Raw genomic sequence first — 25,117 nt, forward strand, 5'->3', positions numbered from 1 at the left:
CAAGGTAAACATAAGGTTTCATAAATGTTTTTAAATTATTATTGGTAAATGAAGTAGATTTAATCAACCAAATAAAATGTCTGAAATACTTAAAGCTGAGCGTAAGAAATTAAAAAATTATAAAGCATGCAAAATTATAGCTGTTCACATTTGAATAATTTGGCCAAGTTTCCAAATGGAGCATAAAAAGCTGAAATTGTCTATATACTTAGTATCCCACATGCACGTAGTGTAAACAGATATATCTTATTAGAGGTAATATGATGTCAACAAAAGATGTCATAACAAATCTAACCGCGCAATTTACGCGGATACCATGCTAGTTTTTATTGCTCGAGTTGGAACTCTCCACTTGAAACTCATCTTCAGCTGTCCACGTCAGACACAGCCCACGGGCATGCCCCAAGTTGGGCAGATGAGAAACGAATCTTCCGTAAGCAATTCTCGTCCCGCAAAATCAAGCGTGCTCTTATCCCAGCTCTGTGTGCCGGAGCATTCTTGACTGTTCCATCGTGGCCACTTGCGCTGACTAATAATGCCAAAATGGCGCGCATCCTACCGCCGCCGTCGCCGCGGTCAGGCCGCCTTGGTCACTAACAATTGTGTCGCGGCGAAGGAGAAGTAAGCCGCCTCTCCTCTGCCCCAGGCGATGCTCACCGGCCGCTATGCCATCGTCGTCGTTGCCCTCACGCTGCTGCCGCTGCCGCCGCCGGCGGCGGCCGCGGCTACCCCGGACCCGGACCCTATCTGCGACGGCTCCCCCTACGCGGCCAACGGCACGTTCCAGGCGAACCTGAACCTCCTCGAGGCAGAGCTCCCCGTCAACGCCTCCGCGTCACCGGCGGGCTTCGCCACCGGCTCCGTCGGCGCGGCGCCCGACCAGGCCAACGCGCTGGCGCTCTGCCGCGGCGACACGAACGCCTCCTCCTGCGCCGCCTGCGTCGCGGCGGCCTTCCGGGACGCTCAGCAGACCTGTGTCCGTGACAAGGGCGTCACCGTCTACCACGACGCCTGCGTCCTCCGCTTCGCCGGCATACGGTTCCTCGACTTCCTCAACGCGGACCAGTGGCTCTTCTCAGAATTGGTGTATGGGCTTTTAACTAAAAAAATCTCTATTCTTGTAACATCAATTTCTTCCAGTTTGAGAGGCGCGTCTTACAAATTTGGGAACTTGTTACCAGTCCTGACATCGACAATGGCCTGGGGAGCGTCAACGCATCTGATGCCTGGTTCAGCGCCGCCGTCACGGCGATCTTCACCGCCCTGGTCGACCGCGCGGCAACAACGACCAACTCGACGAGGAAGTACTTCGCCACGGCGGAGATGGACTTCGACCCCAAGATCTACGGGCTCGCGCAGTGCGCGCCGGACCTGACGCCGGATCAGTGCCAGGGCTGCCTCGGTCAGCTCTCGCGGGTAACGATATTACGGTACCTGATCGGGCGGCCCCCGTCGAACAGCGCTTTCGTTGTGTGGTGCTTCCTGAGGTACAGCGTGTCGCCGGTCTACGAGGGCCGGGCGATGCTGCAGCTTCCCGCGCCGCCCGCACCACCATCGGCGGCCACGCTCACGCCTTCTACTCCAGAGTCCGGAGCAGGTAGTACCCTCATTTATTGCTTTCTAAAAGAGCAGGAGTGTATTGGATTGAGCTTTGACGGTACAATATATCGAGTATAGATGGATTAGATGTTAAGTAATTTCAGAGATAAGATAGAATCTAATCCTAATTTATTGTAACAAACAGATCCTTGTGTATCCTATACTATATACTCAAACATCTCTATAGTCACATATATAGAGTATAGATGGATTGGATGTCAAGTAACCTTAGAGATAGAATAGAATCTAATCCTAATCTATTGTAACAAACGGATCCTTCTGTATGTTATACCATATACTCTAACGTCTCTATAGTCACAGCAGGGGCATCATAGACAATGAGACTGGAGAGGAAGATGAATGGCATCCCCTCGCAGTTGAAACAGCGCGATGCAGATGCTGTGACTAGAGAAACCGACAAGTTGCTCATGCAGATGATAGCCCTTTGTGCCTAATGTCAAGGTAACCGAGAGCGAGGCGAATAGTCATGGCTGAGGATGTCGTGTGTGAGATAGTCATGATCGATGTAGTCGTAGTCGAGGTTGCCGTAGTTGAGGGAGCCGCACATGAAGCCATGAGTGCAAGGGGCGCCATGGTGACAGGCGCAAAGAGGCCCGAGGAAAGAAGACGGTGACACAGATGAGATAGTCGTAGAAGAAGCGGTCGATGTCGAAGTCGACACAGCCGAGGCCATCGAGGGCAAGGCGTGCATCGGGTTTGCCAGTCCTGGGAACACGTCGGGGGATGAAAGCACGCACCGGTGTTGCCAGTACTGGACGCACGAAGTTAGAGAGCCCAACCATGCGTCAATGTCTGAGGGATGAGCAGAGAAGGCCTCAACAATCACGGTATGTAGAGCGGCGAGGAGGAGAAGGTACCGATGCAGCCCGCTGTTGCCAGAGTAGACGAAGAGGTCGAGGAGTAGACTGCGATGTTGGTGGCGAGATTGTGCTGGACGAAGGAGGTAGAGGCAGAACCAGCGGCCTAGAGCGGCAATACCGATGTCCGAGAGAGCGTAGCAACGGTGCTCGAAGAAGCCAACGAAGATCACCCGAACAGCGTGACGAAGACCAAAGGCACCGACGACTGAGGCGATGACGCGCTGAGAGAGGTGACATCAGTGGGCCGCAATGTCATGGTGCGTGGGACGACGATGTAGGGCAACAGTGAGATCCTCCATGTGGTCGGACCGTGCCAGGGAAGGTGTCGCGGCACTGCGCAGGTATGGCCATGGGCGGCAGAACTGTGGCCTGAAGGTGACACAATGGCACCTCGGTTCTCGAGAGGGAGACGCGCGTACTCAAGGAGGACAGGAGCCACACCTGATCGATCAAGAGGCATGCACTATCGGCTGATCAGATCGAGGGCATGCAAGGCGGTCATGGCGAAGGCGTCCCGATTGGTGAAGGCAATGACGAACATGGGAAGAGGTGGGGCGGACGTGGTAGCTAGGCGGGGACACGTGAAGGCGTCCCTAGGATGCGGCACACTCGGGTGTGGTTGTGGATTGCCAGGTCGAGGGCACAGGCCGAGGATGGCCGTGGTCGATGCATGCGCGTGACGTGATCCGTGCGTGCTGGTCGAGGGAAACGTGATTGAGTGCGTGACGGTCCAGCACGTGGTCGGGGGTGACGAGCGAACGCGATCCAGGCCGGGCGTGTGGACCGGTCGTGGACGGCGACATGTCTTGTGTGCGATGGCTGGACGGGTGACATGATGGATGGTGATGCAGCGGACGTGAGCTTGTTGGCCGACCAGAGGCGCGAGGAGACGTCACATGAGATGGAGATGGTGTGGACGAGCGATGCGTCGGTGCGGGAGACGCAGCGCGTGGACGGGGACGTGCAGGACGCAATGCGTGGCTAGGCGACGCGTCATGGACGGTGACGGAGACGGATAGATCCAGTGCGGCGTGGACGACAACGGATGTAGACGGGTGACCATCGCCGTGCCACACGGGAGGAACCGTCACCGTGCTGCACGAGTGGCCATAGAAGTGTATGCCGCTATCTGAGTAGAGACGTGCAAGATCAACGGGCTGCGTGCGACGCAAACCAATCTTGGATTAGAAAAACCGAAGACAAACGCCGACTAACGACCTACGAGAGAGAAAAAAACCGATCAACGGATCGGTAAAAGACTCTCTAGGGTGGCCAATCAATATGATCAGCGGTGCGAATCCTAGTTACGAGCGACGCTGCCCTCGGCGGAGATCATAGAGATCGATCTCCTCAGGGGCGCGCGGTGCGGAAACTGACAACGGCTAGGTTTTGTGGCCTAAGACTAGGAGCTAAACTTGTGATACCATAAAAGAGTATGAGGATTGATTAGTGTGATCGATGTATTGCATTAAGTCTCGAGGGTGAAATATATAGGATACAAATAGCTTGAATGTCAAGTCACTTTAGAGATATGATGAAATCTAATCATAATCTACAATAATAAATAGATCCTTATATATCCTATACCATATATTCTAACATTTTTCTCTAAACAAAACATTTTTTCTCAATCGTCCTGTTACTGTGCAATTAAATAGCTGCCGTTAACTCTCAAATATTATTAAAAAAAATCCACCAAATCATCTAGTCCAGAGCTCCTCACAATGTTTCAAGTTCAATGTCGCACTATTTGAAAGTTGAAATTCGTGGCTGGTGTATCCAGGGAGGAAACGAAGTGCAGCCGGAATCTCTGCAGGCATCGCCTGTTCCGTTGTGTTACTGTTGATTCTTTCAATTTTTTCCTTCCTTCGCTTCCGGCGAAGGATTAAGGCGACGGAGAACGACCACCGTGAGTAGTTAAATGTGGTATTTTCATGACCCTGAATTTACTGTTTCCTTAGATAATTCTTGTCATATGACACCAGCACTGAAGAAGATTGGGAGAGCGCAGTGCACCATCTTTGATTTGGCGACGTTACAAGAGGCGACCGAGAACTTCTCAGAGAAGAATAAGCTTGGAGAAGGTGGTTTTGGTACCGTATACAAGGTAAGTAACAGAGCGAGAACGCAAGGGGAATGAAATTGTACTACCTCGCGCCTTCCCTGAAGGATAATCTGTTTCAGGGGATACTCTCTGATGGGCAAGAGGTAGCGGTCAAGACTCTTTTAGGAAGAACCGGGCATGCGTTGCATCAGCTACACAATGAGGTGCTGGTACTGGCAGAGCTTCAGCACAAGAACCTTGTTAGGTTACAGGGGTTCTGCTCGCATCAGAATGATACGCTGCTCGTTTATGAATACATCAAGAATGGGAGCCTCGACAACTTTCTATTCGGTATTTTCCTCATCATTCACCTCTTCAGTTACATATCCGGAATTCTCTGGTCAGAGGTCACAGTAATTTTTTTTTTGCTCTGCTCTGTTGCTTTTCACGAGTGCCTAGGGCATTTCATATGCTCTATGCGTGAATGTTGTTGATTACGGAGCTAGCAGTACTAGATGAGCGTGATGAGGAACATAACTGAATATTCATACAAAGTATGAAAAAAAAAAAGAATCACTAATAACGTTGCTGTACACTGCAGTATCATATTACTACAAAGCACTAAAACTTTAGTATTTCTGACAAATTAAGTTACACAGTTTATACTGCAATGACATTTTGCATTTTTTCTGAACTGTCTGATAACTGAATGGTCATCATGATAGTAGGGTGCTATGTCTGTATTTACCTTTCAGCGACATAAGCTGAACATTTGGTCACAACAGATGATAGTAAGAGAAATGCACTTAGCTGGGAGCAACAGTACAACATTATTCTAGGAATTGCCAAAGGGATATTGTATCTCCATGAGGATTCAAGTATGAGGATAATCCACCGGGACCTCAAGGCGAACAACATTCTTCTCGACGACAACATGGAACCGAAAATCGCGGACTTTGGGTTGGCAAGGCTGCTAGGAGAAGGCCACACCCGTACTCTCACAACCAGAGTTGTTGGGACATTGTAAGCTACGCCCATGCGCATGATACGGCTTCGGCGCGTCGCGCTTACTGAATGCGTGTGTGCTTCCAAGCCTAGCTAAGTGAATTTCGCCCCACCCTCTGCAGCGGCTACATGGCGCCTGAGTACGTGGTGCACGGGAGCGTGTCGCCCAAGATCGACATCTTCAGCTTCGGCGTGCTGGTCCTTGAGATCGTGACCAGGAGAAGCAACTGCAGCTCTGATGACCACAGCACCGTGAATCTCCTGAGTGATGCAAGTGCTAGGCTCTCTTCGTTATGCATTTCCTTTTCACTGAAGAATTAAACTGATGCTGACCATCTGACAGGTCTGGGATCACTGGACGAAAGGGACGATATCGCAAATGCTGCAGCACTCGCTGGACGGATACGGTCGAAGCCAGGCGCTACGATGCATCCACGTGGGTCTGCTCTGCGTCCAGCCCGACCTTGATGACAGGCCTGACATATCAGCCGTCGTGTCCATGCTAACCAGGGATAGCATAGAGCTCCAGCCGCCGGCGCAGCCTGCGTTCTTCTTCGGTAGAGAATCACCTTCAGCTTCGCGGTCAGATGGGCATAGCAGCTACGTATATGATCGGTCTGGTTTTATATTGGAGCAGGGCAACTCTGTGAATGGGATCACACTTACTGAGCCGTATCCTAGATAGGTCTTATGTTTCTTTTTCTTTTTAAAGGAGGCAGGAGGTGTGCCCCATAAATTGAATAAAGGGAAAATTGGTTTCGTGCCATTGAAAAATACACGTTTTAGAAATTTACTATCTGCAATGGTTTACTTTAATACCATCAAAAGTTCCCATGTTTAGATTTTTAACATTCCGTTCACTTCTGTTAGCCTTTTTTCATTTTTGTCATTTTTCTCTCACTTTGGCCTAGGTGAAAAGTCATGTTTGCCCTTGGTTGTCTGATAGTACTATGAACAATTGGTCATGTTGGCTGTAGGGGCAAAATGGTCAGATTTTTTGTCGTTAATGTGAGAAGTGGACAGAGTGGTAAAAAGCTAAACCAGGGAACTTTCGGTGGTATTAAAGTAAATAATTGCAGTTCGATGATAAATTTCTAAACCATGCATCTTTTAATAGCAAAAACCCATTTTTTCATAATAAAAACAGGAGCAAAACAAATAGAACAGTTCTGAAAAAAGGAACAACAACATCCAACCCTAACAAGAGGAAGGAGTTGATAAAAAAAGTGGTACATGCATAAGCAAAAGCAAAATTCCCCACACAGAAGCACTAGTCCGTGTCCAAGATATCACTCGGTTTCCTTGCTCCCCACACCAAAAGAGGTCTTATGTTTCTGAATACCGAGCACATGGAAATTGGAATGCAGTTGGGGCTTTTACACCACTTTCGTTAAATTTGTCTAAATTTAATGTTCTACTGGAATGCATGCATTCATGCAGCTGCAACCTATTTATGAAAAAGAAAAGGGTTTTTGATAAGTTTCACTCAGACAAAATAAACCTAAAATCATCAAAATTTCTAAACTTAGGATTATGGGTTGAGATTGTGCTCTGGCAAGGGTGCTTTCTTTTCCAACGGGCTTTAGCACTGGGGTGGCTGGTTTAGGCCTTTAGGATTTGTGGTTCACTCACCCTAACCCTACAATTAGGTAGGCGGCGGTGGAGTTGCCAGGTGGCTGCAGGTAGGAGGGGTGTGGCAAGGGGAGGAGGTCCGGGGCGTGATGGAACTAAGTGGTTAGGAGGAGGCAGAAGCCGGATTTTTTTTGAAATAATATTATTTTATTATAAAATTGCAAAAAATATTTAAAATGGTAAATATGTAGAAATAGATGTCAATCGGTACTCTAATTATCGACTAGCCACCAATCAGTGATTGGAGTGCTGACTAGTCCCTCGTTAGCAACCGGATAACTGATATGTAATTCCCCATAGACATGTCAGCATACCAACTACTGATAGGTCTCGTGTCCTGCGGCCAATATTTAAAGAAAAAATCATAATTTTTTTATATGATATCGGATGAAGATAATCTTTATATAAAAATTATACCTATCGACAATTTCTACAAATTTATAGCTGAGCATTTTTTTTCATTTAAATCTGTTTAATAGCTCAAAAAAGTGGCTAAAAATTTCAGATCTAAAATTTTAGCCATTTTTGGGGTACTTAACGGATTCAAATGAAAAATTATTTAACTAGAAAGTTTTAGATAACGGTGATAAATATAATATTTATATAAAGATCATATCCATTTGAGGTCATATGAAAATGGTATCATTTTTTTCTTTGAATATTATTTGAAAGACACAAGACCTATCGGCAGTTGGTATCCTCACAAGTCTCCACGTGTGTGCCAAATGGAATGTCGCCACTCCGATTGCCGATAGATGTCTAGTCGACAATTGGAGCGCTAACTGGCACCTAATTATATAAATTTCCTATGTTGAATAATATTTTTACAATTTTTCAATAAAATAATATTATTTTAAAAATATTGATAGCTATTGGGGAAACGTCCTAGTCTAGAGATATTTGGATGATGTAGTGTGATATTACTATAGCTACTATAGTATCATAACCACCACGTGGTATGTAAAAGGGTGAAGTGTCTAGAATACCCCTCTATGTACATGTTTGTATCATAATATCTTAAGAGCAGACTGATAATTTCTCATACCCTTTCTATAAATAAGCCCTCAAAGGGCAGGAGAGGGAGCTCTCAGAGGTTTTTCCCATAACACTGGCTTCATTTCTCTCTTGTTCTCTCCCCATGGCTCACTGTTTAGCTTCAAGCTTGGGCATCCTCTAATGAGTGGGGCTCTCCTCATATCTCTTCACGAGGCTCTTGCCATATCTGTTCATGGGGCTCTCGTCGTATATGTTAGTAGCACGTTTTCGTGCTCCAATAGTGCGCCATCTACGAGGACTTCGACACAAGAAGCCATGAGAGGAGATAAGTTGAGAGCATACTAAGCAAGTACGATTGGAAAATCTATCACCTTTGTAATACTCGAGCTCAGAGTTGAATACTGCGTAGCTCGACGTGTCAGGCTACATATGTGAAGGGCAGTGCTCGTGCGGTTCTACACGAGCAAGCCCGTCGCCCTTCGTGGCCTCAACAGTGAGTATAGGGAGGCCGCAACGGCATGGCTCCACGCGTACAAGTGCGTCGTTTCCCGTCGAACCCCTCGCCGTACGCGGCATGCCCAGGGAGGCCCCTTGCTGGACGTCCCCGGTCATCTTCTATGCACTATGCGGAGGGCAGCTTCGGTCGTGCCGCTCATCGACAGGCAACACACAAGTCGACAGGCTGATCATTGCCCCGCATATACGAGCGCGTATACCCCCGAGCATTACTCCACGCAAAGGTGAGTGTACATGAACCTCCGAAGCAATGAACGGACAAATAGAGTAGTGCTGGTTGTTTTTCCTCGGACGAGTGTAAATCACTAGCATGTTAGGGGCAGGCCCTGTCCACTTGGCGTAGGCTCCCAACACACGCACCGTCTGCAGCAGAGCATGGTACTGCGTTTGTTGACTAAAGCCAATGGTGAGAACATGTCTCTACGATATTGTTCTCGTGTTGTAGGAGATAGTAGCATATTTATTTATTTACAAGTCATACACAAACACCGGTAGTGTACGGTCTAAGTAAAGAAGCACATGCAAAGTGACATGATAGCCTATAACTTTTAAGTGGCTAGAGGATAACTCTTAGATTTTTTTAAGTATCCACGTACCCTTATTTCTGACTAGCTTATCTTCTTATGAGAGACAGATACGTGGGTTATGGCAGCCTAGCATACCCATGTTTTTAGGCCTGACGTATAGTGGTCCCACTAAGTATGTCATTATGTTATAGGGACACGTAGGTAGTAAGCTCTATAGCCAAGTCCCCTCACTAGACCATAGTAGCTTTCACTAGCCTGCACGAGCTAGTCCTTTAATTCATATTAAACTAGGGCCCAAAGCCTGTCAGCTTCCTGGTGGCAAGCGCTCGGTTAGGAGTCAGCTTCGGATGCAAGAATGCTGTGGCATTTGTGTTTACTGTTGCAAACCGCTACGCAGCAAGGGACGCTGTTGCAAAAATATGATGTGCTCCTGTGTTCTAACCATGCATGCAGGTTGCCCCCGGCAGTCCAAGGCACGCCACACCGTGAAGGAGCTTGAGCTTGCTCACCGCTGTCACCAGCCTCACAGCAGCGTGTGCTCCATGGAAGACGTAGCTCGCATCATCCTGCTGGTGGCCGTGGCCGCCGTGCTCGCCGGCCGGTCAGACGGCGCGGGGTGTGTGTGCCACGCGGACAGCCGGACAGCGCGCTGCAGAAGATGCTGGAGTACGCGTGCGGCGACGGCGCGAACTGCGTGCCCATCCTGCAGAACGGCGCCTGCTTCGCCCCGGAAACCGTCATGACCCACTTCTCCCACTTCGTCAAACAGCTTCTACCAGCGCAACAACCAGAACCCTCGGGCGTGCGTCTTCTCTAGCACCACCACGCTTGTCAGAAGCGACCCAAGCCAAGCGGCGGTGGCTGCCGGTACCCTGCATCTCAAGACTGCCCCCGGCAGTACCTCGGCTCTGGCCTGCCGTGCTCCGATGCCCGGACTCTCCGCGCTTCACTGCCGGAGGGCTCTCGCTACGCTCCCTGACCGCGTGCCACGTGAAGCCTGTGCAATCAGATATATTCCACATATATATCAGAATCAAATTTTTATACATACGGTGACTTCATAAGTAATAACATAGCAGTATCATTACATAACGATAAGTTTCATTACAAAAGGACCCGTAGGTCTTAAAGAAAATACTACGATAACTTCCAGCGATAGTGGGTCTTTCATCCAACCGCAGGCGTTGTTAAGAGAGCACCAGCCTACAACATGATCTTTAGATAAAATCTTATTTCTCCTAGAACTCAGCTCCATCGGTCGTGATGTCTTCAAAGTCCTCACCTTCTAAGTAGCATTAAGAGGTTAGGAGAAGTCAAGTATGAGTACATAGGGTACTCAGCAAGCGTGAGAAAATATAACATGAAGGCTTAAGGCAACGAAGGCTTGACTCAGATTTACTGCATATATGCCATCCAACTATTAGACTCAACAGACATTCCATATCCGGCTACTAACTCAACGGGACACCACCCGACTACCCAAAACCAACCATCTAAGATCCCTCACTAATCATGAAGAAGTCTAAACCCGTTCTTTACCGTGAGCACGACTGATCGATTAGTTTTATACTCTGCAGAGTTTGCACACTTTACCCACGAGTCGTGATTCCTGTTTTGCTTCACACTTTCAAGGTGTAGAGCCGGGGTCTCACTATAAGGCCATTACAAAGCACATCCAAATCCATATGTACCCACTAAGGTTTCACCGCTAACAGGGATTTCATCCATTACAAAGGGCCCCTCTTGTGCCACTTAACGCCCATTGGTGCGTACAGAATAAGGAGGACATCTAATTAATTGGCCAAGCCGTACCCATATAAGCCTCGTGGTTGCGCTGTTATGCCGGGTTACAGCCTTCACAAACCGGTCCTTAGGATCTAAGGCAGGTGCTCGCAGATTCCCAATACGCACACAATAGCCATACCAACCAAACCAACCTACCGGGATCCCTATGATCCATGTTGCTACAAAAGGTTACTCAAACCGGTTCATATTGCATAGACCATTATTCAGATTAACATTTAACCCACCTGACTTGACAGCACGACTAAGCATTTCTACCCTTGACACATAGACTACAACACAAACGACAAGAATAATCACAAAAAATACTAATAAACCCTAAGAATGAGATTCATATTGACAAGCATGCATCTAGAAAAATAAAAGCTACACTTTCCTACAAATATCTAGGACCTGACCGAATTACTGGGCCTTATCTTGGATAACTACCTTTTACCCTACATAAAAAATAAATATCTATCGTGGTAACTATGTTGGTGCTTACCCTCTGAGGGGTGAGCCGGCTGCCAATTACGGCCCGACGCCGCTCTGCCGGGGGTGTCAAGACTTGCATCGTGTTGGGGTGTCAGGATAAGCACCACTTGCACCGACATTTATCACCCGTCACCTCGCGTCAGGTCGGCGGCAGAGAGGGGGTGTCTTTTCTTCCCCGATATTATCTTCGGAGGCCAGTCGCGCCTTTAGGCTTCGGAAGGCCACATGGGCATTGGAGGGGCAGCCCGAAGGGGTCCGCAGCCCCTGGGGATAAGGCTTCCTGTTGAGTTCCGAGGCCTAAGGCTCCGGGGGTACTTGTTGTAGCTCTGAGTCTTCGTAAGGCCATGTATGAGCCGGAGAGGTGGTCCGAAGGGACTTGTAGCCTCCGGGGATGGGGCCTCCTGCCGAGTCTAGGGGACAAAGACTCTGGAGGGACCTTTGATAGCAGTCGCCAACTATCATCCTTAGGCTGGTCTATTTTCCCCCAATAGTACCCTGTCATTCTCTGGCCTCGACGTTTGGAGGGGTGAGAGGATGTAGAGGAAAATCCACTCCAGCTTGGGTTTGTAACAAGAATGCCCGAAGGCTATTCCCTGTCTTTGAGGAGTTTTTCGGCAGGAACTGCGGGCGTTGATGGTGAAGCTCAATGCTGATGGTGCATTGGTGATGGCGGCACACCCTGGGGTTATGCTAAGGTTGGAGATGTAGCCGGCGTCGAAGTCGGAGTGGAAGACCGAAGACGTCCAGCAGAGGAGGTACGTTCCGGAGCCTGTTGGAGTTGGAGTATACGGTATCGAAACTCGGGGCCGAGAGGTGTAGGTGGAGGTGATGTGCTCCGAGGTTTGTGCCAAGGTCGATTTAGATTCTTTAGGCTGTTTTGGTGATGGGTCTTCCTGCCATTTGAGTTTATTAGTGTGGAGGATCACGCGTGTGGGATCAGAGAATCCCCACGTTTGCACGTTTGAGAACGGTAGGATGGGATGTGTCATTGGTGCATTTCTGACTGGATAATGCATGGGTTCATCTAGGGTCTTGTGCCCACGCCCCTGGTAGGCGCCGAAAGGGATGTGACGGGACATTCATGCGAGAAAATGAGGCATTGCCGTGGTATCTTGCCATGTGTCGGTGTAGGATGACCGGGATATGGCCATGGGCCTCCAGAGATTAATGAGGGATGCCATGGAGCGACACCGAGTTGGTTCCGCTTCTCTTCCTGGGCGGACGTGGCCGCCCAGCCTGGGTATAAAGCAGGGGTCATCCGGCTAGATCTATCACCGCCCCATGAGCGAACACTTAACTTGTCTTTGAATATGGCATCGTCTTCCTCCTCATCCTCTTCGAAAAACATCGATGATCTCGATTGCTTCTATTGGGGCTTGGGCTGTCTCGGCCACCGGTTGTGGCATTGGTGGCCGTCCGGCTTTCGTCCCTGCGGGGTGGACAGCTGCCTATTGCCCTTGGTCAACCCCCGGTTCGGGAGACCATGCCTGTCGAGATCATCGATATTTCCAATGATGATGTGGGGATCGACTAGGATCTCCTGCGGAGGGAGAGTGACTAGGAGGAGCAGACTTTGACGGTGAGGGCTGGGAAGAAGCGGGAGGAGGACCCAACGGTGGTTCCTTCGGTTTCTTCCTCGTCTTTTGACAGCTCGGGGGTCGGCTACTGCATCAGCTTCTGTGGCGGTAGGCCGCAGATGAGGTGTATACGCCGCTCCATTCATGGCCCCTGCCAAGATCCGTAGGAGGCGAAGGTGGCTTTCGGGGGTGTTTCACGGACAACCTTGTTTTGCCGTCTGACTATGGCCCTGCCGCGGGTAATAGTTGCCTTTTGCCACCTTGCACTCTTTCTCCCCCTGATTTGCTCTCTCGGGGTTTTGCCTCCCCTGCAGCATTCTTTGTACTATTTGCTTCCTTTTACGTGTTCTCCGGATGCATGATTTGTTTAATAATATGATTTTGACCCTTAGGGGCAATTGTATCTCTTTTTGGGCCGAATTGTGAGGGGGTCCTTCGAGCAGGGGACTGTGTGTCTGTGTTCCTTTGTGCCTTCAAGCCGCTTCTCTTCGTCCCCTTCGTAAGTGATGACTAGTTTTTTGGACGACCGACATACCGAACCTTCGCATAGATCATCGCCAGTTTCGTTCCTTCCGGTGGATAGGTGGCCTCGGGAATCTGGAAGTGGTAGATATGCAGGGTAACTAAGGAGGTCCAGGTGAAGCGGTGGCGACCTCGTTGTTTCTGGTTATCGCATGCTCCTCAGGCTCGGTGCTGGTAGGGCCTTCTTCCAAATTTGTTCCAGATTTTCGACCCTGCGAAGCCATCTGGAACCTTGGGAGACAAGGTCCGGAGGTGGTCTTCGACCCTTTTTGCCGCTGCCAGGCTCCGGAGGTAATTTACCTGGGGCCTGGAGACGGCGTGTTGGAGGCGAAACCGAAGGCGAGTCGGGAGAGGTGATCCTCGACCCCCTTGGCCCTTAGTCGCTGTCCGGCTCCGCAGGTAATCCGCCCGGGGGTTGGCGATGGTGTGTCGGAGGCTAAGTCGAAGGACAGACGGGAGAGATGGTCCTCGACCCCCTCGGCCCTTAGCTGCGGCCCGGCTCCGGAGGTAATCCACCCGGAGCCTAGAGACAGTATGTCAGAGACGAAGTCGAAGGCCAGACGGGAGAGGTGGTGCTCGACCCCCTCAGCCCTTAGCTGCGGCCTGGCTCCAGAGGTAATTCGCCCGGAGTCTGGCGACGGCGTGTCAGAGGCAAAGCTGAAGGCCAAACGGGAGAGGTGGTCCTAGAATCCCTTGGCCCTTAGCCGCTGCTCGGCTCTGGAGGTAATCCGCCCGGAGCCTCGCGATAGTGTGTTGGAGGTGAAGCTGAAGGCCTGACGGGAGAGGTGGTCCTCGACCCCCTTGACCCTTAGCCGTGGCCCAGCTCTGGAGGTAATCCGCCCGGAGCCTGGCGATGGCGTGTCGGAGATGAAGCTGAATGAAAGAAGGGAGAGGTGATCCTCGACCCTCTCGGCCCTTAGCCGCTGCCCGGCTTCGGAGGTAATCCGCTTGGAGCCTGACGACGGCGTGTTGGAGGCTAAGCTGAAGGCCAGACAAGAGAGGTGGTCCTCGACCCCCTCGGCCCTTAGCCGTTGCCCGGCTCCTACAACAACCAGCTGGGGATACATACTGTTACCATATGTGTCCGAGTCATGCGGGCCATACCTCTTCGGTCTGTTGGCTGTGCTTGTCGGGGGCTAGTGGGCTTCGCATCCTTCCGGCATGGAGGCGTGTGCCTTCAAGATGCCGCGGAGTTTTGCCCGATCGGTTTTTTGGAACCTCTTTGTCTAGCAGAGGCTTTTGTGAGACTATTTGGTGGAGGTTTTTGCAAGACTCTCCACCTCGCGGAAGTTTTCGGAAGTCTCTCTGTTTTTACCGGAGCTTTTGCAAAACTGTTTGGTGGAGGTTTTTGTAAGATGCTCTGCCTCGTGGAGGTTTTCGGAAGTCTCTCCGTTTTTGCCGGAGCCTTTGCAAGACTCTCCGCTTTTGTCGGAGGTTTGGTAGGACTCTCTGTCTTTGCCGGAGGTTTTGTAAAGGGCTCTCCGTTTTTACCGGAGGTTTGGTAGGACTCTCCGCTTTTGTCAAAGGTTTGGTAGGACTCTCCGTTTTTGCCTGAGGTTCTATAAAGGGCTCTTCGTTTTTGTCGGAGGTTTTGTATCCCTTTTTAAGACTCTCTATTTTTGCCGGAGGTTTTGTATCCTTTGGTAAGATTCTCCGTTTTTGCCGGAGCTTTTGTATCCTTTTGTAAGACTCTTCGTTTTTGCCAAAGGTTTTGTATCCTTTTGTAAGACTCTCCGTTTTTGCGAGAGGTTTTGTATCCTTTTGCAAGATTCTCCGTTTTTTACCGGAGGTTTTGTATCCTTTTGCAAGAGTCTCTGTTTTTGCCGGAGGTTTTGTATCCTTTTGTAAGACTCTCCGTTTTGCCGGAGGTTTTGTATCCTTTTGTAAGACTCTCTGTTTTTGCCGGATGTTTTGTATCCTTTGTAAGACTCTCTGTTTTTGCCGGAAGCTTTGTATCCCCTTTGGCATGTATTAATGCCGAAGGCTCTACACACTATCGGGGCTACGCAATACCTTCTAGAAAACCTAGGCAGCCTTGCCTTCCTGGTGACCTAGGCATGCTACGCCCGCGGTGTGTAGGCTCGTCGTGCTCCCGAGGAAACGCCCTGGGTGCACCGCAACACTGTCCACCAAGGGTGTGATCTGACGCGTGGCATTTATACGACCGAAGCAGTGCAATGCCTTCCAGGAAACCTAGGCTTGATGCCCTCGTGGTGACCTAGGCTCGCCGTGCTCGCGGTATATAAACATATCGTGCAACGAGGATTCCTTGCGACAGCATTTTTCAGAGCACCACATCCTCACATCAAGGTAATCCCTTGATACGCGGCGTCCACACTAACGAGGCTGTGCAATGCTTTCCAGGACACCCTGGCATAATCTGCCCTCTGGGTGACCTAGGCATGCTGTGCTGCTGTAAGTGTGTGGGCTCCACTGGCTACCAGGGCAAAGCCTACCCTCCGGGAAACCTTTTCAGGTGACTTTAGGTTTAGGCAAGCAATGCCTACAGGTGCATGGGCGTGTCACGCCTCCCGAAGAAATCTGTCGAGGGCGCTGCAACTACATTACCAAGGAAGTCCCTTGATAACCAGCATCTATACACTATCAAGGCTATGCAACGCCTTCCAGGAAACCTAGGCTTGATGCCTTCACGGTGACCTAGGTCTGCTGTGCCCGCGGTGTGCAGGCATGTTATGCAACGAGGATTCCTTGCGATAACATTCCTCAGAGTACCGCATCACCGCCCCGGGGACATCCCCCGGGGCGTGGCTTCGACACTGCTGAGGTTATGCAATGCCTTCCAGGACACCCTGGCAAAATCTGCCATCTGGGTGACCTAGGCATGCAGCGTAACTGCAGGCGTGGGTTTTGCATGGTTATGTTACTAGTTAAGTTTTGTAGTCTACTGTTGGCAGTAAGCAGCTAATTGCAGTATAAGATATAGCTAAGTCGAATGACTACTCATAACTCCTGTCAAAGGAAGATGTAATTTAAGTTATACTGCTTACTGCTAAACAGGGACATAATCTAGATCTACCATCCTACCTAATGGCTATTTGTTTTAAAAGCTTCTAGCAGTCAGGTTGGAGGCCTCCAACATATTTTTTATCGTATTGTACAAAAGATAGACCAACTGGGTAAACTATCTATAGGTAACAGTGGACGTACCTTTGCTAGAGTAAAGCATTTATTATGAGGCTTGAAAGACTCAAAGACTACGACTAGGCTGGGAGAGATGGTCCTCGACCCCCTCGGCCCATAGCCACTGTTTGGCTTCGGAGGTAATCCGCTCGAAGCCTGGCGACAGCGTGTCGGAGGCGAAGCCGAAGGCCAGTCGGGAGAGGTGGTCCTCGACCCCCTCGGCCCTTAGCTGCTGCCCGGCTCCAGAGGTAATCTGCCTGGAGCCTAGCGATGGCGTGTCGGCCGGAGGCGAAGCCGAAGGTCAATCAGGAGAGGTGGTCCTTGACCCCCTCGGCCCTTAGCCGCTGCCCGGGTCCAGGGGTAATCCGCCCGAAGCCTGGCGACAACGTGCTTGACTCAGTCCTTGCCGCTGGGGTATTGCGCTGTAGGTAGCGGAGTTGGTGGCAACGGAGCGGGGTCGGAGGGATAGTGATTTGCTCGGGAGTTTCCTCCAGGTTTCCGACCCTTGTGCTGTCCTTCTCTGGTTCCTTTTGTAGCCAGGTATCTTGCTTGTCTTTCGAGGTACTCCTCCCGGAAGGTCGTGAGGGTCCGACAGTCGTTGGTGTTGTGGCCGCGTCTTGGTCCGTGTTGGATGCACTTGTATGCCTCTGGGGGTACCGGAGCTTGTGGTCGATGTTGAGGTCGCTGCCAACGGTCGCGTGCCCTGGAGCCTGTGGTTTCCCCAGGGCCTCCTTTTCTTTGGGGAGACCGCTGGGGTCATCTGGTGAACTGGTTTTCTGGATGAGGTGGACTTTCTAGATGAGGTGGACTTTCTAGATGAGGCGTCTCGAGGGCCCTGCGGTTGGCGTCTCGGAGGCGCAGTCGGGGTCTAAGCACTCCGGGGCATTGCGCCTCTTCAAAACCTCCTTCTGCCATGGGGGAGGACGCTGGGTGTATAGGTTGTCCGAAGGTGTAGGCTCGGCTGGGGCATCCCAGGTGTTGTCGAAGGAGATACCCTGGGACCAAGTCCAAGCGGGAACATTCCGAGGTTCGACCGTCCAGAACCACTGGAAGGCGGCCTGCTTGGCTGCGACCTCGGTCGCGGCCTCTTCTGGTGCAGTGAGGTCTTCGCCATGTAGAGGCTGGAAGGGCTCCGTACGGTCTGGAGTTTCTGTACCAACCTAAGGTTCTGGGTTGGTCAAGGCCGAATGAGCGCCGTCCCATATGGCAGCAGGGCTGGAGGGTATACGTGATGCTCACGGCTGAGACGACCACACATATGGTTGCATGGTTGTAACGGTGGATATGGCAGCTAGCGCGTAGGTGGTTTTTCTGGTGGATTCCTACCTCTCTTAGCACTTTTGTGTTCGATATCCCCACGGACGGCACCACTGTTGGAGCAAGAGTTCGTCTTGCCCCAGTAAGTACGACAAGAGTTTCTTCTAAGGAGGAGACTCAAGCTTAGAGATGAAGTTTGAAAGGAAGGAACATCATGAATGTATTGATTGTAAAGATATAGACTGGGCTAATGGGGAGTATCACAGGAAAAACTCTGCGATTATGCTCCTCTGTGCTGTGTTGGGTGTCTTTTCTTTCTTTCTCCTCTTCTCTAGGTGACTACGACCCCCTGTTTATAAGGTAGTACGTATCTTAGTGTACAAGTTATCACGATGTACAAATATCTAGAACCTATCCGAATTACTGGGATTTATCCTTGATAACTACTTTTTACCCTACATAGAAGATAAATATCTACCGTCGTAACTATGTTGGTGCTGCCCCTTGAGGGGTGAGCTGGCTGCCAATTACAGCCCGACACCTCTCTGCCGGGGTGTCAAGACGACTTGTATCGTGTTGGGGTGTCAGGATAAGCACCACTTGCACTGGCATTTATCACCCGTCACCTCGTGTCATGTCGACGGTAAAGAGGGGGGATGTCCTTTCTTCCATGATATTATCTTCGAAGGCCGGTCACGCCTTTAGGCTTTGGAAGGCCGCATGGGCACCGGAGGGGCGGCCAGAAGGGGTCCGCAGTCCTTGGGGATAAGGCCTCCTATTGAGTTCAGAGGCCGAAGGCTCCGGGGGTACTTGTTGTAGCTCCGAGTCTTCGGAAGGCCATGTATGAGCCAGATGAAGGGTTGCGGGTAGGCTACGCTAGCACAAAATAAATTTTCTCTACCGCATTCAACCAGGAAGCCATGCGAGTAGGGGATCATGAATCGTTACCACTTGACGAGCAGTGCAGCGGAAGAAGAGTTGGAGCAGACCAATCCAACGTCGTGCGCGTCAAGTAGTCGATCGTCAACCTCGTCCCGAGCACGTCCCGAGCACCTTCCGAGTACTCGCGGGTACGTCCCGAGTACTCCCGAGCAGATCAGCACCGCAATAGTAGCAGCGCCTCTACGGTATCCACACGTACAAGGATGGAATCGCCGTGCGCCGGTGTGCTAGCACCGCGCGCCCGGCTAGGGTTTCGAAGGGAGTTCGGGAATAGGAGGCGGCTAGGGTTTCTGAAAAACTCAATGCGCCTTGGCCCCTGCCTATTCTTATATAGAGCACGCTAATGGGTCTTTAATCAACATTAAAGCCCATTATAACTCTAAACCCTAATGGTCCTTTAATCAACATTAAAGCCCATTAGCAGATCCAATCCGCAAACTCGATCGCCTCTAGGGCATATTACCAACAATCTCCCACTTGCACTAGAGTCAGCACAAGTTTTATATTCCATCCCCTTAAGTGTGTGACCCGTTAGGTTCATGTGTAAACGGCCGCTATCCGGAAACCCTTTTCCGAATTGCAAGTCAATAGCGGTAACTAGCAGGACATATTGACTCCCGAATGCACACAAAGATCATATCGGCTGAACCTTGATATACTCATGCACCAATCCCTTTACCACACGATACCAGTCAAGCTCAAGGCGAGATTCGTGCCACCCTTGTGATAGCTCGACCATTCACTCGATCAAGTAGTGGATTCACCATGATTAACTCTTTAATCACATTGGCATGGCCATGCACTTTCCAATCCAACTACCTCGAGGGGCCCAGAGATATCTCTCCCGTTATTTAGGAGGGGTAAATTCCATCTTGATCACTCACATCCCACGACATGTTTCATAACATACCCGAAAGCAACCTTTATAACTACCCAGTTATGGAATAGCGTTTGGAAGCTCCTAAGTGTGTTACTACACATTCTGGAATCAATGATGATCTCAGGTCAAAGGATTCTGTAGGTACACCATTTGAAATAACAACTGATGGCACATTAAAAATAACAATCCCAGCAGTATCTCAGGGTGGGTCTATCCAACATCATGTTCTCTAACATGTGTCCACATTACTGATTTGATATCTCCATATCTATGATCCATGAAACATGATCATCATTTAGTCAAATGTGCTAATCTATAAATCATTATTGTCCCACACAATGATATGAGATTAGGGACTATTTAGAATAACATCATAAAAACAAAGAGTTTCACAAACAAGTCACATACTTGCTGATCAATGTAAATGATAATTATTCATGGAACCAGATAACAATTATCCAAAAGTACATTAGCATAGACAGAACACATTCTCTCACATGCACTAGAGTCTATCCCGCAAGTATCTAATACCCATAGAGCTCAAGTGTGCCTCATGCTTGGGCTGTGAGAGAGGCTTCGTCAACGGATCAGCAATATTCGAATCCGTGTGCACCTTGCATATTTTTACATCACCTCTATCAATAATATCTCGAATGAGGTGATAGCGCCGAAGTATGTGCTTGGACTTCTGGTGCGACCTAGGCTCCTTGGCTTGTGCAATGGCACCACTATTGTCACAATAGAGGTCCATTGGACTGGACGCACTAGGGACCACATCCAACTCAGAAACAAATTTTCTGATCCAAACAGCCTCTTTTGCAGCTTCCGAAGCTGCGATATACTCGGCCTCCGTCGTGGAATCAGCAACCGTTTCTTGCTTGGAACTCTTCCAACTCACCGCACCTCCATTAAGGCAAAACACAAAACCAGACTGCGATCTCGAGTCGTCCTTGTCGGTTTGGAAGCTAGCATCGGTGTAACCATTTACAACGAGCTCCTCCTCACCTCCATAGACTAGGAACATATCCTTAGTTCTTCTCATGTACTTGAGGATACTCTTTACTATAGCCCAGTGACATTCACCTGGGTTCGATTGATATCTGCTCGTAACACTTAGAGCATAGGAGACATCTGGGCGTGCACAAAACATAGCATACATGATGGACCCGATAGCAGAAGCATACGGGATTGCACTCATCCTCTCAAGCTCATCAGATGTCTTAGGACATTGATTCTTGCTGAGAGTGATGCCATGTGACATTGGCAAGAAACCTTTCTTGGAATCCTGCATATTGAACCGATTCAATACCTTGTCAATGTACGTGCTCTGGCTTAATCCGATTAGTCTTTTCGATCTATCTCTATAGATCTTTATACCCAATATGTATGCTGCCTCTCCTAAATCTTTCATTGAAAAACTCTTTTGCAATGACGATTTGACAGCATCGAGCATTGGAATATTATTTCCGATCAATAATATGTCATCCACATATAAGACCAGAAAGACAAGTGCGCTCCCACTAGTCCTTTTGTAAACACAAGGCTCTTCTTCATTCTTGATGAAACCAAACCCTTTGATCACTTCATCAAAACGAAGATTCCAACTCCGAGAAGCTTGCTTTAGTTCATAGATGGACTTTTGCAGCTTGCAAATCTTCCCAGCATTTTTCGGATTGACAAAACCTTCAGGCTGTGTCATGTACACATCCTCACTTAGGTTTCCATTAAGGAAAGCCGTTTTGACATCCATTTGCCATATCTCGTAGTCGAAATATGCAGCAATTGCTAGGAGAATCCGAATAGACTTTAGCATTGCGACGGGCGAAAACGTTTCATCATAATCAACACCTTGAATTTGCCTGAAACCTTTCGCCACCAATCGTGCCTTATAGATGTGAACATTTCCATCAACGTCTATCTTTTTCTTAAAAACCCATTTACACTCGATAGTTTTCACACCATCAGGTGGATCGACCAAGTTCCAAACTTGGTTTTCTCGCATGGATTCTAACTCGGATCTCATGGCTCCAAGCCATTTTTTGGAGTCTGGTCCCACCATTGCTTCCGAGTAAGTCTTAGGTTCATCATTGTCCAACAATAATATGTCACGCTGCCCCGTGGTTAGGAACATAAACCGCTCGGGTGCACGACTGAACCTTTCCGACCGACGTGGGGCTGGTGTCTCGACAACAGGTTCTGCAACATCTTGCATACCGAGTTGTGGTTCAATAGGAGCTGAAACACTTTCAAGTGGTTCCCGAATTTCTTCGAGTTGCACCGTGCTCCCACTAACTCTCTTCGCGAGAAACTCTTTCTCAAGAAAGACACCATTCCGGGCGACAAACACTTTGCCTTCTTCCCGGTTATAGAAATAATATCCTTTGGTTTCCCTAGGATACCCCACAAAGAAGCATTTATCAGATTTGGGAGTGAGCTTATCAGACGACAAACGTTTTACATAAGCCTCAAAACCCCATATCTTAAGGAAAGACAATCCGAGACGCTTCCCGGTCCATATCTCATATGGTGTCCTCTCTACAGCCTTAGATGGAACCCTGTTTAACGTGAAAGCAGCAGTTTCTAGAGCGTATCCCCAGAAGGACAATGGAAGATCAGATTGGCTCATCATCGACCGGACCATGTCTAACAAAGTTCGGTTCCTCCGCTCGGACACCCCATTCCATTGTGGCGTACCCGGTGGAGTCAATTGTGGAACGATTCCACATTGCCTTAGATGATCACCAAATTCATGGCTCAAATATTCACCTCCACGATCTGATCGCAGAAATTTAATTGTCTTGCCTATATGATTTTGTACTTCATTCTGGAACTCCTTGAACTTTTCAAAGGATTCAGACTTGTGCCTCATTAGGTAGATGTAACCATATCTACTAAAGTCATCGGTGAAAGTAATGAAATACTGAAAACCACCTCTAGCTGTAGAACTCATTGGTCCACATACATCTGTATGTACTAGGGCCAATAATTCATTTGTCCTCTCACTTCGACCAGTGAAAGGCGTCTTAGTCATCTTGCCAAGTAAACAAGACTCGCATGTATCAAATGATTCGAAATCAAATGAATGTAGAAGACCATCTTTATGGAGCTTCTGCATACGCTTCTCATTTATATGACCTAATCGACAATGCCAAACAAAAGTGGGATTCAAATCATTAAGCCGAGGCTTCTTTGTATCAATGTTATAGATAGTTATATCCTCAAGATCCAATATATATAATCCATTTACTAATGGACAATTACCATAGAGCATACCATTCAAAAATATCGAACAACACTTGTTCTTTATTATGAATTCATAATCATCTTCTTCCAAACATGAAGAAGAGATAATGTTTTTGCCCAAGGCAGGAATATAATAACAATTATTTAATTCCAAAACTAATCCTGAGGGTAGCGATAAGGAGTAAACGCCAACGGCCAACGCAGCAACTTTTGCACCATTACCGACGCGAGCATCCAATTCGCCTCTTGCACACTTCCTAGTCCTTTTCAGTCCCTGCAACGATTTGCAAGTATGAATCATTGATCCGGTATCAAATACCCATGAATCATCAGGACAAGTAGCAAGATTAATTTCAATAACATTTATACCTGAAGAGGAAGTCTTACTTCCCTTCTTCTTTTTGAGTTCTTCCAAGTACAATTTGCAGTTCCTCCGCCAATGACCAGTCTTATGGCAGTGGTGGCAAGTGTCAGAAGCGGCAGGGCTAGCCTTGAGCTTTCCAACAGGTTTAGGCTTAGAACTCGAGATCTCATCCGAAGTTTTAGCCTTACCCTTGCGCTTTCTCTTCTTGCTATCCTTTTGAACCATCATCACATGACTAGAGCTCTTCTTAATGCTTTCCTCAGCAATTTTTAGCATCCCATGCAATTCAGCCATGCTTTTCTCCATGCTGTTCATATGAAAGTTCAAAATGAACGGCTCGAAGCTCGCAGGGAGCGACTGGAGAATTACATCCGTAGCCAACTCAGGGCTAAGGGGAAAACCAAGTTTTTCCAGGCTCTCAATGTAACCAATCATTTTGATCACATGAGGACTGACTGGACTGCCTTCTGTTAACCTACACGCAAACAAGGACTTTGAGGTGTTGTACCTCTCGGCCCGAGCTTGGTTCTCAAACATGCCTCGGAGTCCCACAATCATATCATGGGCATCCCTGTTCTCATATTGCTTCTGAAGCTCAGAGGACATACAGGCAAGCATGAGGCAGCTAACATCCAGTGAATCGTTGGTGTGCTTCTCATAAGCCCTCCGATCCGTGGCAGGAGCATTATCAGCTGGTTCATCAGGATAGGGGACCTCTAGAACATATTCCTTTTTCTCTTGTTTGAGAACTATTCTCAGATTTCTATACCAATCAATAAAGTTTGTTCCAGAAAGCTTCTCTTTTTCAAGAATCGATCGCAAATTAAAACTGGAAGTGTTACTAGCGGCCGGTGCCATAATCTACAACAGAAAATGTAGGTTCAGCACTATGCCTATGTGAATCTTCTATTAAACAATTTAACAAAAGATACTCCACTATATGTGTTTTCCCTCTAACAACATATAGAGGATCAAGATCCATATTCAACTAAGTTCTAGTGAGCTTTGGCATCACTGCTAGAAACTTAGTGACATAGGTAAGCAACGCCTTGCTAATCACATCCCTATGTGACTCTTGTTTGCTGGGTAGCATCGAATGCCCCGGCGCCCAACACCATGCCCCAAAGCCCAAAACCGTTTTGATAGCTTTATCAAGTAAACCAATACTATGCGTGTGGATGTCCGACATCCACTCTAACTGGTTAAGATAAATGATGGCACCCGCTTTGGCAGACCTACCACACAATGATCAAAACCTTTGTAGGTGCAGCTATTGGAAGGGCATCAATTACTCTTGATTTTTCTGAGGGAAACTACTCTATTATGAAAATCATATCCACCACATATAAAACATGAAAGAATAGTATGACAGGAACATAAAAACATCACAGGCAATCATATTAACTGTGACATAGTATGGCCCCTTCACATGGTGATCTTCATCGCCACAGTTCCTGTCCTCCGGATCATCATGCTTCAAATCTCCATGATCTTGTTCTAGTCTATTACACCTAATAGCACTAGATAAATTACATGAGAAGAAGCATCACAAGTCGACACGCAGGCCGTTATACAATAACATGACAGCCTTGAGCTGCAATTAACCATGACACGCAGGCCATGAAAAATTACACACATGCATCACATATCACAAGGCCATACCAGTCACAACATTCTCTGCAAAAACGAGTTAAGCGTAGAATCGAATTCTAAT

The 25,117-nt window shown here is 48.6% G+C and overlaps 1 protein-coding gene across 2 annotated transcripts; it reads left to right on the forward strand.

Annotated features, from left to right (window-relative positions):
* The first annotated feature begins 438 nt into the window (after positions 1 to 438).
* LOC133892619 (cysteine-rich receptor-like protein kinase 44) lies at positions 439 to 6,378 on the forward strand. 2 transcript variants are annotated; one of them, XM_062333500.1, is made up of 8 exons: positions 441 to 1,086; positions 1,182 to 1,597; positions 4,264 to 4,389; positions 4,466 to 4,587; positions 4,665 to 4,875; positions 5,310 to 5,547; positions 5,652 to 5,799; positions 5,873 to 6,378. In XM_062333500.1, the coding sequence occupies exons 1-8, from the start codon at positions 650 to 652 to the stop codon at positions 6,212 to 6,214; spliced, it is 2,040 nt and encodes a 679-aa protein (XP_062189484.1). In that variant the 5' UTR covers positions 441 to 649; the 3' UTR covers positions 6,215 to 6,378. The 2 variants fall into 2 exon arrangements, with proteins under 2 accessions (XP_062189485.1, XP_062189484.1); XM_062333501.1 differs by lacking the exon at positions 4,264 to 4,389 and having other exon boundaries at positions 439 to 1,086.
* Positions 6,379 to 25,117: the final 18,739 nt, after the last annotated feature.

This window comes from Phragmites australis, chromosome 15, assembly GCF_958298935.1.
Source record: "Phragmites australis chromosome 15, lpPhrAust1.1, whole genome shotgun sequence".
Classification (NCBI taxonomy): Eukaryota; Viridiplantae; Streptophyta; class Magnoliopsida; order Poales; family Poaceae; genus Phragmites; species Phragmites australis.

Bases quoted from the DNA above. Each gene is read 5' to 3' on its own strand.
- LOC133892619 (XM_062333500.1), top strand. From the start codon at position 650: ATGCTCACCGGCCGCTATGCCATCGTCGTCGTTGCCCTCACGCTGCTG. The intron at 1,087-1,181 runs GTATGGGCTTTT...ACTTGTTACCAG, and splicing joins TGGCTCTTCTCAGAATTGGT to TCCTGACATCGACAATGGCC. The intron at 1,598-4,263 runs GTAGTACCCTCA...TGGTGTATCCAG, and splicing joins TACTCCAGAGTCCGGAGCAG to GGAGGAAACGAAGTGCAGCC.